This window comes from Cnephaeus nilssonii (assembly GCF_951640355.1).
Source record: "Cnephaeus nilssonii genome assembly, chromosome: 8".
Lineage (NCBI taxonomy): Eukaryota > Metazoa > Chordata > Mammalia > Chiroptera > Vespertilionidae > Cnephaeus > Cnephaeus nilssonii.
In genome coordinates, this window is record NC_137079.1 from 21,340,673 (window position 1) to 21,354,891 (window position 14,219).

General features: G+C 39.2%; 1 protein-coding gene and 1 long non-coding RNA gene across 4 annotated transcripts in view; one reads left to right on the forward strand and one right to left on the reverse strand.

Moving 5' to 3' along the window:
• UNC5D (unc-5 netrin receptor D) overlaps positions 1–14,219 on the forward strand; it is a gene marked incomplete at both ends in the record, with an annotated part of 503,620 nt that overhangs the window by 393,817 nt on the left and 95,584 nt on the right. For 2 of the 3 annotated variants that reach the window (XM_079779640.1, XM_079779639.1), the window contains 3 exons: positions 8,576–8,756; positions 9,596–9,763; positions 11,477–11,641. In XM_079779640.1, the coding sequence (XP_079635766.1) occupies positions 8,576–8,756; positions 9,596–9,763; positions 11,477–11,641 (514 nt within the window). The remainder of the gene's footprint in view (positions 1–8,575; positions 8,757–9,595; positions 9,764–11,476; positions 11,642–14,219) is intronic. The other variant, XM_079779641.1, reaches the window with a different exon arrangement.
• Positions 1–14,219, reverse strand: part of LOC307104639 — a 199,056-nt gene that overhangs the window by 13,749 nt on the left and 171,088 nt on the right. The gene's annotated exons all lie outside the window — the stretch shown is intronic.

The window sequence follows — 14,219 nt, forward strand, 5'->3', positions numbered from 1 at the left end:
CATTCATGCAAACATGTCTCATCTGCACTCATGACAATGTTACATTTTCTGTTAACAGTGGATCCAGGGTATTCACTGTCCCCGTGACCATTTACCTGTCAAAATGAATAAAATATAAATAAATAACAGGAGGCTGCTCCTGACTTTCATAATGGAAGCAGGGAAGTGAAAGGACAACACTGATCTGACAAGAGACATACAATGTCAGAACATAAAGTTCCTTAGAAGCCAGGCCTCTACAGAGATCCTCACGTCTGTCATTTCATTCAGCATCAGGGAGTGTGATTCTCTCTGTGATCATTAGGTTTCCATCCCTTGCCTGGTTCTGCTGCTGTGGCTTCCCAATTAAGCTGAATTTCTGCTTCCTTTTGTGATGCATAATCAGATAAGTAGAGCTAGATTGAAGAAACTGCTGTGTAGGTGGCTTTAAAACCAATCTACACAGATTGGAAAAAGAAGGAAGACGAAGGGGAAACATGATAGTACTGCTATAAATAACTTGAAGGAAATATTAACAAGAAGAGAGAAGAGGACAGGTGACATCTAATCTCGGAAAGCGGGGAAGAGAGTAATGGCCTAAACTAACATTAGAAGATAATATGCTCCCTTATGCGAAAAGAGATGTCATGCTTATCAGTGGTGAAGTCCCAGTTAAGACATATGGGAATATGCCAAGTCAAACTGTGGGAAATGGTAAGGAGCCGCCATTTATTCGGTCAACATGAGACATAAGAAATGGCTCATGTCTTGTGGTAGAAAAATCATTTGATGACTACTAGGTCAAATTCTACGATTTCTCAAGTATGTTAACTTAGATCACATAATCTGCAAAATGGGAGGAATAAGATTTTCTTTGCCTACTTATTTTTGGGGGGGTAGGTATTGTGAGGATCAAGTGAGATAATGTATTGAATAGCTATGTGTGCCCTTGTGAGTATAGACACGATAACCAGTATCTCTGTGTGTTGCTTTGCCTTTTATTCAAGATCACAAGACAGCTGCTATTTGTTCAGAATCACATCCATGTCCATACAGGTGAACAGCACAAATGCCTTCCCCTTTTCTCAGGAAAGCAAGTGCTTTTCTGTAAGTCACCCAATAGGCTTAGATGCAACCGGCCTCCTTAAATATTTTAAGACTGCTGACTGTAGCAGATTATAGGGACTACTTGTCCCACTCATTTATTCTCATTAACAAAAAGCAAAATGAGACAGCAGATAACACTGAGAGGGTTACCATAACTTCTTATGAGCTACATGGGGACAAATATTGTTTAATTTTATTTGTTCATTCACTTAGTTATAATTAACACACAACATTATTAGCTTCAGGTGTACAACACAATGATTCTATATTTGCATACACTGTGAAATGATCACCTCAATAAGTCTAGTTAACGTTTATCACCTTACATAGCTACAAAATATTTTTTTTTGATGATAACTTTTAAGATCTACTCTCTTAGTAACTTTAAAAATATGCAATGAAGTATTATTAACTTTAATCACCATGGTGTACATTACATCCCCGTGACATTTCTTATGTACTGGAAGTCTGTATCTTTTGACCCCATTTCACCCCACCCTGTCTATGGCATCCACCAATTTGTTCTCTATATGTACGAGCATGGGGTTTTCTATGTGTGCTTTTATTTCTTAGATTGCACATATAAGTGAATATTATTTTGCAAATAACATGTGATCATTGCATCCAAATCTGGCAAACTATGTGGATGACTGAGCACAGTCATGATGTGACTTAAAGTGAATGAGGCTTTTAGTGGTTAGATCAATTCCTTGGTGTGAAAGTCTAGAGGCCCACCCATAGTTGCTGTGGAATCCCATCTTTATTCTGCCTTTTCCACTCTGTCCCTACCCTTGTGTCCATGGGTGCCATCTCAGCCCTTCACCAGCTAGAATGCATACCTCAGCCTTCTGTTTTCTCACAGAAATCCAATCACACTTGCTATTTGGTAAGATGGTACCTTTACAATAAGTTTGAGAAGGTCTGTAGAGAGGCTCTGACCACATTGTGAACTGCTGTGGCCTTCCAGTATTTCCCTAGATCTACACCACATCCCTCTAGTGTAGTCTTGTCTCTCCACCCAGTTTCATCAGACAAGGTTGCCTTCTTTTAGCAACTACTTTAAAAATATCTCTACTAGATCATATCTACACTCGACCGTGGGATCTAAAGCGAAGAATAATCTCTCTCTCCTTTGGCCCTTACCCTAAAATGCAGTTTGAACCTTTGTTGTATGTGTGTATGTGTTATCCCCAATCTCTAAATTTGCATGTACCTCAATTTGGGCTAGAACATTTATTCCACAGGTGCCAGTGAACATCCTCTGAAGTAGTTGCTATCCTATATAATAAAAGCCTAATATGTTAAGTGTCCAGTCGGCTGTTCAACCAATCAAAGCATAATATGCTAATGATATGCTAAGGCCACTCAACTGCTCGCTATGATGTGCACTGACCCCCAGGGGGCAGACGCTCAACGCAGGTCAGTGAGCACCCACAGGGGGAGTGCAGCTCAGCCAGAATCCCAGCTCACGGCTGGAAAGCACAGCAGTGGTGGTGGGAGCCTCTCCTGCCTCTGCGGCAGCACTAAGGATGTCTGACTGCCGGCTTAGGCCCACTCCCCATGGGAGCCATCAGTTGGACATCCCCCAAGGGCTCCCAGACTGTGAGAGGGCGCAGGCCAGGCTGAGGGACCCCCACCCCCATGCGTGAATTTTGTGCACTGGGCCTCTAGTGTAATATATAAGATTTTAGATGTTGTTCATGTTCTTAAGGAGCTTGCCAGTAAGTAGTGGAGAAAGTGATCATAGGTAATAAGTAGATGGATTGAGAAGCTTCAAATGTCATAAATCTAAAGTTACATCTATTTTATATTGAGTCTAACTGGAGTACTGGAATTGGGGTATAGAAACACTTGGTAGATAATATCAATAACTGGTGCTCATTGGCATTTTTTGTGGAATATGAAGGGAGAATTCAAGTTGATACCATCTAGAGTCAAAGGACAAAAGGCTTTGGATCCTGCCTATTAAAGTGGCTTTTTCATTCTAGTCTAATATTTTCTCCCCCACTTATAAATGGTTAATGACACCAGTTACCTTCTCATTCATTTACAGAATATTAATACTAAGAACAGGAGCTTGGGAATTCTGACTTACTACCTGATGGAAATAAATATTTAGGTGTAAGGTTTATGTATGTGTATAAATGTCTCTGGCAAAAGGTCAGAAGAGGTAAAATATCAGACTCATGCAGACATTTTCAAATGTAACTCAGGTCTCAGGCAAAATAATCAACCACTCTTCCAAAGATGGCTCCCTCCCCATCCAATTACACCATGCTGCCTATTGTTGAGAAAAATCTATAGACTGGTCAATTATATACCTTCTGTCCCCAGCTAACCAGAATAACGGATCAGGAACTGTCTGGCATGATGGTCTGCTTTTTCCAGATTTGTTTATAAACTGGTAAAATCTACAAATTGCAGACCATCTGCACATGGCACTATGTTCATGAATGTGGACATCCTGCAAATCCATCAGCTCATTATCTCTAAGTAACTAGTTTCTGTACATGCTTCTAATTTGATTATCCATGTAAACAAAATAAATAGAAATCAGATGACATGTTTCTCTGAGGGGTGCATGTTTCCAACAACCTTCAGAATGTTAAGCCTCTCTGTCAAAGAGATGACCTGTTTGCCTGAGGTCATTTGGATCAATGATACAAATGTTCCTTAGCCTGGAAGTGGTCAATGTATTGATCCCATAATGCTAATTTGAAAATTTGTATTGCTTTTGTTAAGAGTTTAATTAGGATTTTTTTTGTTGACAACCTCTTGTAAAATAATTTCTAAACTCAGTACAGATGCCTTTATGATACTTAAAGAATACTGTACATAAGTTCAAAAGGTCTTTGATGCTTGCCAGTCACTTCTGTGAGGAAGCCTTGAGAGTGGGTCATGAGGCATGAACAGTAATATTCTAGGATGATGGGGGAATTCCTAGCTAATGAAAAGGAATTAACTTTAGGGAGGACACTGAACTCATTTTTGTGAAACAATCACGAGGAGCCAGAAAGCTGGTATGTGGAAAAGAGGAAGTAAATCTGCTTCTGATTCATGTATATGCTATGTTTGGCCCTTACAATATATTTTGTAATATATGATCCATCATGTTAGTTTCAAGGAATGTTACATTAAAATATACACCCATGGCTTCTCATGGAAGATGGACGATCCAGTTACACTGGCAACCCTAGTCTGACCTGCCTGGTGGGTACACATTTGCACAGGTCCTGTGATCTTCATTTTGTCACAGTTGCCACCACTTCCCATATACATAGTGATGCTAAATAGTCCATAAATTTGAAGACCGTTGTGAAACATGAAAAGCAAAAGAGATTTTAAGCAAAATGAGCTCATTGTCATTTTTCAGGGCACTAGCATTGTTATTTTTTTTAAATACATTTATCTCTATCAAAAGTGGGAAAAGAAAACAAAAGGAGAAACAAAGCGATAACATTTTTAAAGAAAAATGAGAGTGAGCTCATTTCTTCGTGGAAATGAAGAATGGCCCGTTGTCATTAATATGCAAGCAATGCACATGGATGTCTCACACACAGGGCCACTGCGGTGATTTATGTTACTTCCCTGGCCCCCAGGACCATTTGAGTTTGGAATGGCTGGTGTAGGGAATGCTTTTTCTACCTTATTTATTAAACTATTCTACATTAGGAGCACTTAGCTCATCAAAAATGTTTTAAAATTTCTCTAAGTGACAAAAGCATAAATCCCAAAAGCAATCTGTCACTTTTATTAGCCCAGAAAATACCAAACTGATTTCCTCATAAAGATCTTGCCATCAGTTAAATGGATAAACTATTAGGTTATGAATAAAAATAGCCCCACAATTATGAGCCTACTAATGTGTTGATTGTTTATAGACATAATTGAATTGATGGACCTCAGCTATGACAGCATAAACACCAAGGGTACCAGAATGTGTATATCTATGACACCTCATTCATCCTATATCGATGTTTTTCAAACTATGATTTGGGAGACCCAACAGCAGATCATTGTATATGTCCATAGTACATGCAGGTGGGTAGGGGGATAGATTGGATGACAGGGGCAAAGTATATGATGGCAAAAGATGTGCATTGGACATCTCTGCAGGATATGATTGACGTAGAAGGGGAAAGATGTGAATGATCTCCCCTGGAATTATGCAAACTTGGTCCTGGCTATGGCCAATCTTATACAGCTTAGGGCCCCTCACTTCCGAAACAGTCAGAAGATCTTTCCTTGTTAATCTGTTTTTAATTTTGAGCTTCAGATAAACTAATTTGAGGAAACATTTTATGGCAAAATATAAATTTGAAAACTACTGTGCTACATGAGAGTAAAAGAGTCATTTCTAAGATAAAGTGATTGTTTTCAGATCACTAAATAGCTTTTCCTTGAAGGTGCCACAGTGAACCAACAGGAAGAAATTACCCTAGTCTTCTCTGAAAAATTCTGTGACCACATATTCTTCCAAATATATATATATATATATTAGTATATATATATGTATACACATATATATAATTTTATTGTTTTATAAGTTTATAACAGTAATCATACAATTGTGCATTTTGACTGTAATGTATTATGAGCATTTTGTGTTTTCACTAGTTGAAATCATGATTTTTAATGCCTATATACTAATAATACTAAATCATATTGTTGAAACACGATTTATTTAAATAAAGCTCTATTTGGCATGCATGTAACTTTGGCATAATTTTCCCTTTTTCTTTCTTCTTACCAAAAAATAACTTATTGTGGTTAAGATTTTGTTTATAGCCCTACTACTTGTTTCAATAACTTCCTGGGATCATAATTATAAGAACAAAATGCATTACTATATTTAAGACTAGCTGATGGAGATAAATTAAAGCAGGATGGGGAAGGGAAGGGAAATATGTGTGTGTGTGTGTGTGTGTGTGTGTGTGTGTGTGTGTGTGTGTGTTTTGTTAATCTTCACCTATATATATACACAAACACACGTATGCATATAGTCGTTTTTAAACTATTCAGATGGTCCTCAGATCATCACAGCATTAACCTCTTACCTATCCAATTTGTGACAAGTGTTTTCTTAGTTTATTGGCCACTTCATTTTGTATATGATTTAAATTTTCAATTTGAAGCCAAACCTCTACTTGATGATTATGGCTTTAATAGTCTCTCGGCCAAGTTTTTTGTTTTTTTGTTTTTTTCCCCAATCACAGTTTACATTCAATATGATTTTTTTCTTAGTTCCAGGTGTACAGCACAGTGGTAGACAATCATGTACAAGATCTGGTCAGGAAAGCTTTCTTCGATTTCCAGGTGCTGGGACTTCCTTTGGCTTCGTCTCCAGGGATACTGCCCCCGCCCCCAGGGTTTTTTTCTGGCTAGTTAACTCACTAATTTACTTATGGACCAGGGCTGACTTTCCTGACTTCCTGACCAGCTGTTTGAGGGGAAGCATGGAAAATGATCCCTGAGGTGGGGGCACAAGGGAACAGCTTTCTAAGTGCTACAAATCTCAGGAGTAGGGAATTAATCAGAAAACCAGGCAATTTACACTCTGAATTTCAGAGTCAGGAAGAGTGTGGGGTGGGACAAAGCTTCCAGACCTACTTTTAGCAGGCAGATCTATTCTTTCAAAACTCCAATACTATTGGCTTTTAGTGTGTGTTTCATCCCAGATATTGGTGACAGTGTTACTCCCAGCTTTTATTTTCTTGGGGTGATGTGCATTTAAATGTTTATTTTCATCGTACCCATAAAATACGTGGGTACGTATTTTAAAATTCATGAAAGAATAAACTATGCTGGTTAGTGGGGAATGGAGGACATTTGTCACAGACTGGTGGCCAGATGTGACATAAACTTGGTTGCACTGTCCTGCTTCGCTCGCCAGAGCAGTGCTTCTGGGCTCTGGGTCATTAGCCAGTGCCACACCTCCAGGCTGGACTGCGGGGTGGGTAGTCAGCTTGCTTCTTTCCTTCACGGCCCTGCATCACATTGGTTTTTCAGCTCATCTCCATGTTTTTAAGCAGTTCTCAGACCTCTTCTTTGGTCTATTTGCTATCATTTTCTTTTCTAATATTGAGTTTTTCTAGGGATGATTTGAGATGGTGGTGATTTAGGGTACTCTAAACTCTCATTTACATGGTGGCACTTGAGATAAATATCATTAAAGGTTTTCTTCTGATAATCCCTTTTTAGAGAGATTAGCATATCTTGATTACATCAAATTGTTATATAACAGATGCCACTTGTTTATTGGTGATAAATTAGAACTCTCAAGATTTAAGCATGAAATGAGGCATCTTCTTCTAAAAGCATCTCTCAATGATCTGTGCTAATGGTGGCAGAATGATGAAAAGTGCCCTGGTGCATATGTTACTGTGTGATGGCTCTGGGGTAGCCACTGCCCTTGCTTTCCATGCTAAGTAATTACTGTGTGCAGCATATGCTGGTAACTAGAGCTAAGCGGTTACTGTTAAGCAAGAGATGTGTGCAGTGCTACCAAGATGGGGTGAACGATGAAGATGTCATTCAGATGTGGAAGCAGAGGACACAATGAAGAAGGAGAGATGTTAGTTCAGGGGAGGACTGGCCTGCTCAGTGAAATAGAGGAGGTATAGGTAGTGCACCCCAACTCGGGGGAGGATGAGGATCTAGGGAGCCGACGGTTCCATCTGTGTCTTTTTCAGGTGCCCAAGGTAAAGAGAAGTTTGGACCAAGGATAGGATTAGGTGGAACTGGAAGAAGAAAATATGTCAGAAACAGCAAATCTGAGATGGGACTAGCCTACGCTCAGAGGAGGTGGGAAGTGAGCTTCCCCAGAAGCGAGGATGGACCTTAAATGTGGTAGATGTCTAACCCCATCTAAATAGCCACTGAATCAATGATGGAATGACATAAGTGATCACCAAAGAAACCTATACCTAAAACTAGGGAACACTGAAATTTGAATTTATGTGCCTATGATTGTCCAAATATATATGACTGTGGCCTTTACACATTTTCACCCCTATATTAACATTTGTTTAAAGTGAAATGTACTGACTTGGAACTTGTCTGACAACATAATATTCTCTCAGCACAAAGTACACGTGCTGCTCTCTGAGCTCCATTTTGCACCAGCATTGAAACATCATCATAGTCATCAGAATTCTAATAAAACGAAATATAATGAAATGACCTAATTGCAGTCACCTCTTTTCTCTCTTCCACTGCGTTTTTAGAAAATGGGTCAAAGTCAATAGGAGGCAGTCCTTTTCCTGCCTCCAGTTTATTAACTTGAGTATTCATTTCCTGAATATACCAGAGTTCCTAATTAAAAGGGATGGGATATGGAATAAAGAGGGGGGAAAAATCATTGCTGTTGCTCTCTTTTCCGCACATCAAAATTGCTCACCTTCCAATGAAAAAAACAACAACAAAGTGTTTTGTTGTTGTTGTTGTTGTTTTAAATGACTTGTAAAGTTAACATTCTTTCTTCTTATAGGTGGAATGGCTGAAAAATGAGGAGCCCATTGACTCAGAACAAGATGAGAACATTGACACCAGGGCTGACCATAACCTGATCATCAGGCAGGCACGGCTCTCAGACTCTGGGAATTACACCTGCATGGCAGCCAACATCGTGGCCAAGAGGAGGAGCCTGTCCGCCACAGTGGTGGTTTATGGTAAGACCAGCCCAAAGGCCAGGAATGGAGTACAGAAAGCAGAGAAGTAGAGGGATGTGTGTTTTATTACCATTTAACTTTCAGAGCTGAAAGGTCTTAGGGGGTCATCCACCACTGTGTTCTCTCCTGCTTCTCGCATTTGGCAGGTGGGAACACATTTCTATTGCTATTAATGTTTGCTCCTTCCTCCAATATTGGACTTCCATGAGGTAGGCAGTGACATTTCCAACCACTCTTGATCAGAAAATAATTTTAGAAGTTGTTTATTTTCTTCCATTGCATTTGTATTGGAAAAGAATTGAGGTGGGCAACTTCTGCTCCCCTCCCCCAGCCTCCTCAGACCTGCTGGTGGGAAGTTTCTCTCCTGGCATATGAAATCCACCATAAACAAACATCACTATTTGCTGAATATCTGGGGTATTGTATAAAAAAAATACCCAGCTATTTAAGTAAAGGTATTCCTTTCTACAATAGAAGAGCCCTGGGATTTATTTTTTGAGGAACTTAAAGTAATAGAAATTCAAATGCTGGTATTTTCTTCTTATACTCTGGATTTTCAAGTGCTTTAGAGATATGGTAATGAGTTCTTTCTATTTTTCATAATTTTCCAGCAAAGAAAATGATCTGTGTCCCTCCTTATATCAGATGAATAGGCTGAGGGGCACAGATGCGGTAAGCCTAGTCGCTCACCTCATGATGGAGCAGCCAGTGTGTGTCTGCAGGGTCTCTTGGTCCCTGGATGCCTAACTCACAACTACTGGCACAGTGGCTTGCACATAGTAGGCAATCAGTAAAAACCTTTCTCCTTTTTTTTCTCCCCTCCCCATTTTCTCTCTCAGTGAATGGAGGCTGGTCTTCCTGGACAGAGTGGTCAGCCTGCAATGTTCGCTGTGGTAGAGGATGGCAGAAACGTTCCCGGACCTGTACCAACCCAGCTCCTCTCAATGGTGGGGCCTTTTGTGAGGGAATGTCAGTGCAGAAAATTACCTGCACTTCTCTTTGTCCTGGTGAGATATACACAGACTCCTCCCTTTCCCCTCCTGATTCACCAACACTAGTAAGCTGGTGTGAAGCATTCCACATATCACCTTCTTTCTCAAAGTGACCCTCTCCCAAGTTCTTAGAGAGCCTTTGTCCAAAATGCTAATGTAGAACTCAGTGTAACAGCAAGAACATGGGTGAAATACCTCTGTTTGGGGGCATATGTCGTTTTTAATCCTCAAATGACCCTGAACACTCACCATCAATAAGCCAAATGCTTTAAAGTATTTTTATACCTCCCGTGTTTGATTGGGCTAAGCCATGCCCTTCTCTCCCTGGGCTCTCCCATTCTATGGCATTAATTTTTATAATAGCTAGCAGAAATTAAGTTGTCTGTGAACACAAAACAGGAACCAAAAATTTGACTCTTTATTATATCAGTTGTCAATCCACCAAGCTTACCAGTTTTAGCTCTGTATTTAACTGCAATACAATTGGCAGAGATTGTACAGCATCACAGCAGTTTATTCTACATTTGATCTATGCTTGCCTTCCTTTCTGAATAGAGATAGACTACACTTGCCAAATATGGCTTTTATAGGTTATTTTGTTCATCTCTTATTGGCTCTAACCCAATTTCTACAATGAGAAATAGATGAGACGGAAGATGACTTTCTTTATGGAAAACATATCCTCCCACTGAGAAATAAATTGATCCTGGGTCTCATATGCATTATGAAACATTAACTCCGAGGACACTGGACTAGAGCCTCTTGTCTAAAATTTCAAATCTAGTTCCACTCAAAGCTAAGGTGAGGCTCTCACCAGCAGTGTATTCTTGGAGTTTCATTTTGCATTTATTGAGTGCTTACTATGTGCAAGATACTTTTATACACGTAATCTCTTTTAACTCTGTGTTGTGAGTTTTATTATCCCCAGTTGACAGAAATAGGCCAAGTGACTTTCTCAGGGTTGCTCAGCCAAAAAACTGGCAGTCAAGGACTCAGACATTCTGTTTCAAGTTCAGTATTTTTTGTTACCCTATTCCTAATTGCTCTTGATTAAAAACTGCAAATTCATAACCCACATAAACATGGTTGGAGTATTCCTAGGAGGTAATAGGACAATTGCCTCAAACAGCTGCCATGATCTCTAGGGTTGATTTTTAGTAAAATTCAGTTTGTTCATTTCTACATACAGCAGCAATTTGTGATCCAAGAAATCTATTTATATAAGTCTTGGTATCTTGGGGTTTGACTGACCTGTTTTAGTTTAATACTATCAATATATATGGGTTTATTGTTTAGGGGGTTTTAGGGCTTAAAGATAGTTCATTCTGCTCTCTGTTCTAAACTGTCAACACCCAAGGAAGTGGTGACTACCACTGCTTACTGCACATTGTTTATCTGTCCATCCAAGCTGCACTTGAGCGTGAAAGACTGGGGAAGAATGGATAATGACATTGTTAGCCAACCCGAGGGCACTGGTAAAGCGAATGCTCGCCAAAATTCAGTAATTGGTCTCATCCTGAAAGAGCTAGAGAATTACACCACTGCTTTTGCTAGTCTATCTCTTTAGGAAAGAAACCATGGAGAGAAGATAAATGAATATGTTATTTTGTTCTTTGTTGTTGTGGTTATTGCTTTAAAATTCAGCTCTAAGAACAGCAGTCCTGGGGTGAGTCTCCTGACCGCTGCCTGATTCATTCTAATGATGGTTCCTTTGGTTTCTCTTTGAAGTGGACGGGAGCTGGGAAGTGTGGAGCGAATGGTCAGTCTGCAGCCCAGAGTGTGAGCATCTGCGGATCCGAGAGTGCACAGCACCACCCCCAAGGAACGGGGGCAAATTCTGTGAAGGGCTAAGCCAGGAATCTGAAAACTGCACAGATGGCCTCTGCATTCTAGGTAACACCTTCTGTTTAGTATCTTCAGTGTTTGTCCGTAATATGAAAAGAAACATCATAATTATTACTTGTGTTAAATATGTTAGCAGAAAGCAAAATCTTCAAGGGTGAAAAGTCTAGAAAAGTAAGCAAAATCTCCAAGAGCAAAATGAAAATGGGTGAAAAGTGTAGAAAAGTAGACAAATACATTTTTAGTAAAGCTGGGATGACTTGGAATGTTTTATCATTGTAAGTTTTATAAATGTGTATAGTTATTATTGATTTGACTAGATAAGGTTTTAGAAGAAATGATGTAAGAAGACATTTTAGACTTTTTAGCTTAGCAGTTCTTTTCTTTTAGTAGCCCGCATTTTAAGTTTGGTGAAATTCTGATCACCATATTTCTCCCAAGAATTATATAGCACTATAAAGCACTTAATCATCTTCAGAGACCATAGTTTTGTGGCAAGGGATGTGTTGTGACTGTTATCTTACAAGTGGGGGCTGGGATTTATGATACCTGAGGAGGTGGGTGGCTTTGTATCAAATTGGTCTGGCAGAGCAAGAAATGGAATGTGCATTTCAAAACTCCCAAGCCTTTATTCCTGAGATTATATTCTTCCATCTCCAAGTGACTCTGCCTGAGTATGGGAGGATCAAGTAGTCACAGAGAGACAGGTTTTCCTCTGGTGCTGTCCCTCACTACCTTTGTGACACTGGATAAGTTGCTTATGTCTCTGACTGTGAGTACCCCAAATGGTACCCATTTTTGGTTATTGTGAAGACTAAATGACAAAAAAATATACTTGAATATTTCATGGCACAGAGTAGGTGCTCAGTAAATCTGAACCCGTTCTCCATCTGCCCACTCATTGAGCTAAGGTGTACTGATTTTGCTTAGGTCCTTAAAGGAACAAGAGATTCAGGGCATTGAACTAGGAAAATATACAGCAAAAAATAACATAGCTCAATACTAGTGTGTCACTTTTTATTTGGGAAGATGGCAGGATGAAGAAAATATCTATTCTAAGTTGGATTTATTTTTCTAAATCAATACAACTGGGTACCATTGAAAGCAAGCATATTCAAACATGCTAACTTATATTTTTTTAAACAAAGTCTATGTGTTTAATACATTGGTTAAAATGATGAATATGTTTTTAAATGAGCAACAATGGTGCCTTTTTTTTTTTTTTTTTTTTTTTTTTTTTGCTATTACAAGTATTGAGTACCTGCGTATGTCAGATACAATGCACGGGACTGAAATAGAATGCATCCTAGCCCCCAGCCTCAGTGATGAAAGGGCCCTGCACTCTAATGAATATATTCCAACCATTTGTCTTCCTCAAAATTCCTTTGCCCTTCCAAAATGTGAGGAAACCTAACACAAACTCAGTAGCAAGAAGTTTAAGGAAATATGTTTCTGACTACTCTTGACTGTTACCAGATTTTTCTGAAATATACCTTGGAAGTATGACTATTTTTTTAAATGTGTAGCCATATTTGAATTGATACAGTTAGAACTGTGACACTCACAGGTCTTCTAAAGAGGCATTGATAATATAACTATTTAGTAATCAACTGAATTTTAGGTAATCATAGTCATAACTTTCCCATCAACCACCAGTAAGATCTGCACTAAAGGATATCAGGCCTAAACCTTACTTGACTAATACTTAGTCCAGTTACCATTGAAGACGGATAATGGTTAGCCCCTCAGGTAAGAGAGAATTGTTATCAAGTTCAGTGATTAAGAGTTGTTTAGCGCTGAAATGAATTACCAGCACTGAGAGGGTAGTGGACAAGCCTACATCCCAACTCTAAAATTTGAGATGCGTGTTTGTCAGGGTTCTCCAGAGAGAACCAATGAGATATACAGATAGATAGATAGATAAATGAGATTTATTATGAGGAATAAGCTCACATGATTATGGAATTTGGCAAGTCCCAGATCCGCTGAGCCAATGTCCCAGTTGATAGACTAGCAGGCAGGAGAATTCTAACTTGAGAAGGATCAAGCTTTAGACAGACTGGGTGAGGCCCTGGGAAGCAACTATAGAGGGCAATCTGCTTTTCTTAGTCTGGGGATCTAAATGCTGGTTTCATCTGAAAAGACCCAGGTAACGTTCAGTCAATTACCTGGGCACCTGATGGCCAGTCAAGCTGACACATAAAATTAACCATCACAGATGCAAATGTACTTGTGAAGTTCCAAAGTGTAGTTCCTTCCTTTGAGCCAGAATGGCCATAGTTCAGACAGTCGCTTTTAAGCAATTCCTGTGGGCATTGATCATGTATGGTTTTAGTCACGTGTGTGTGGTTTAATGGGTATCTCATTCCCATTACCCATAGTGGAAATAATATAACTAGGAAGGCAATGAGGTTTGAAATATGTTCAGCATTGTAGTGTGAGTTTAGAATGCTATGTGAGCCTTTTCTTTCTATTCAATTTACTCATGCCTGCATTCCCTTTTCTGCTTAAGCATGTTTTCTCTAGCATCTTTTGTGTATAGTGTGCATATTAGTCAGATGTGATCAAGAATATTGATGGCTACAATGAGTTAGAAATTAATTAAATATATTTATACTAGAGGCCTGGT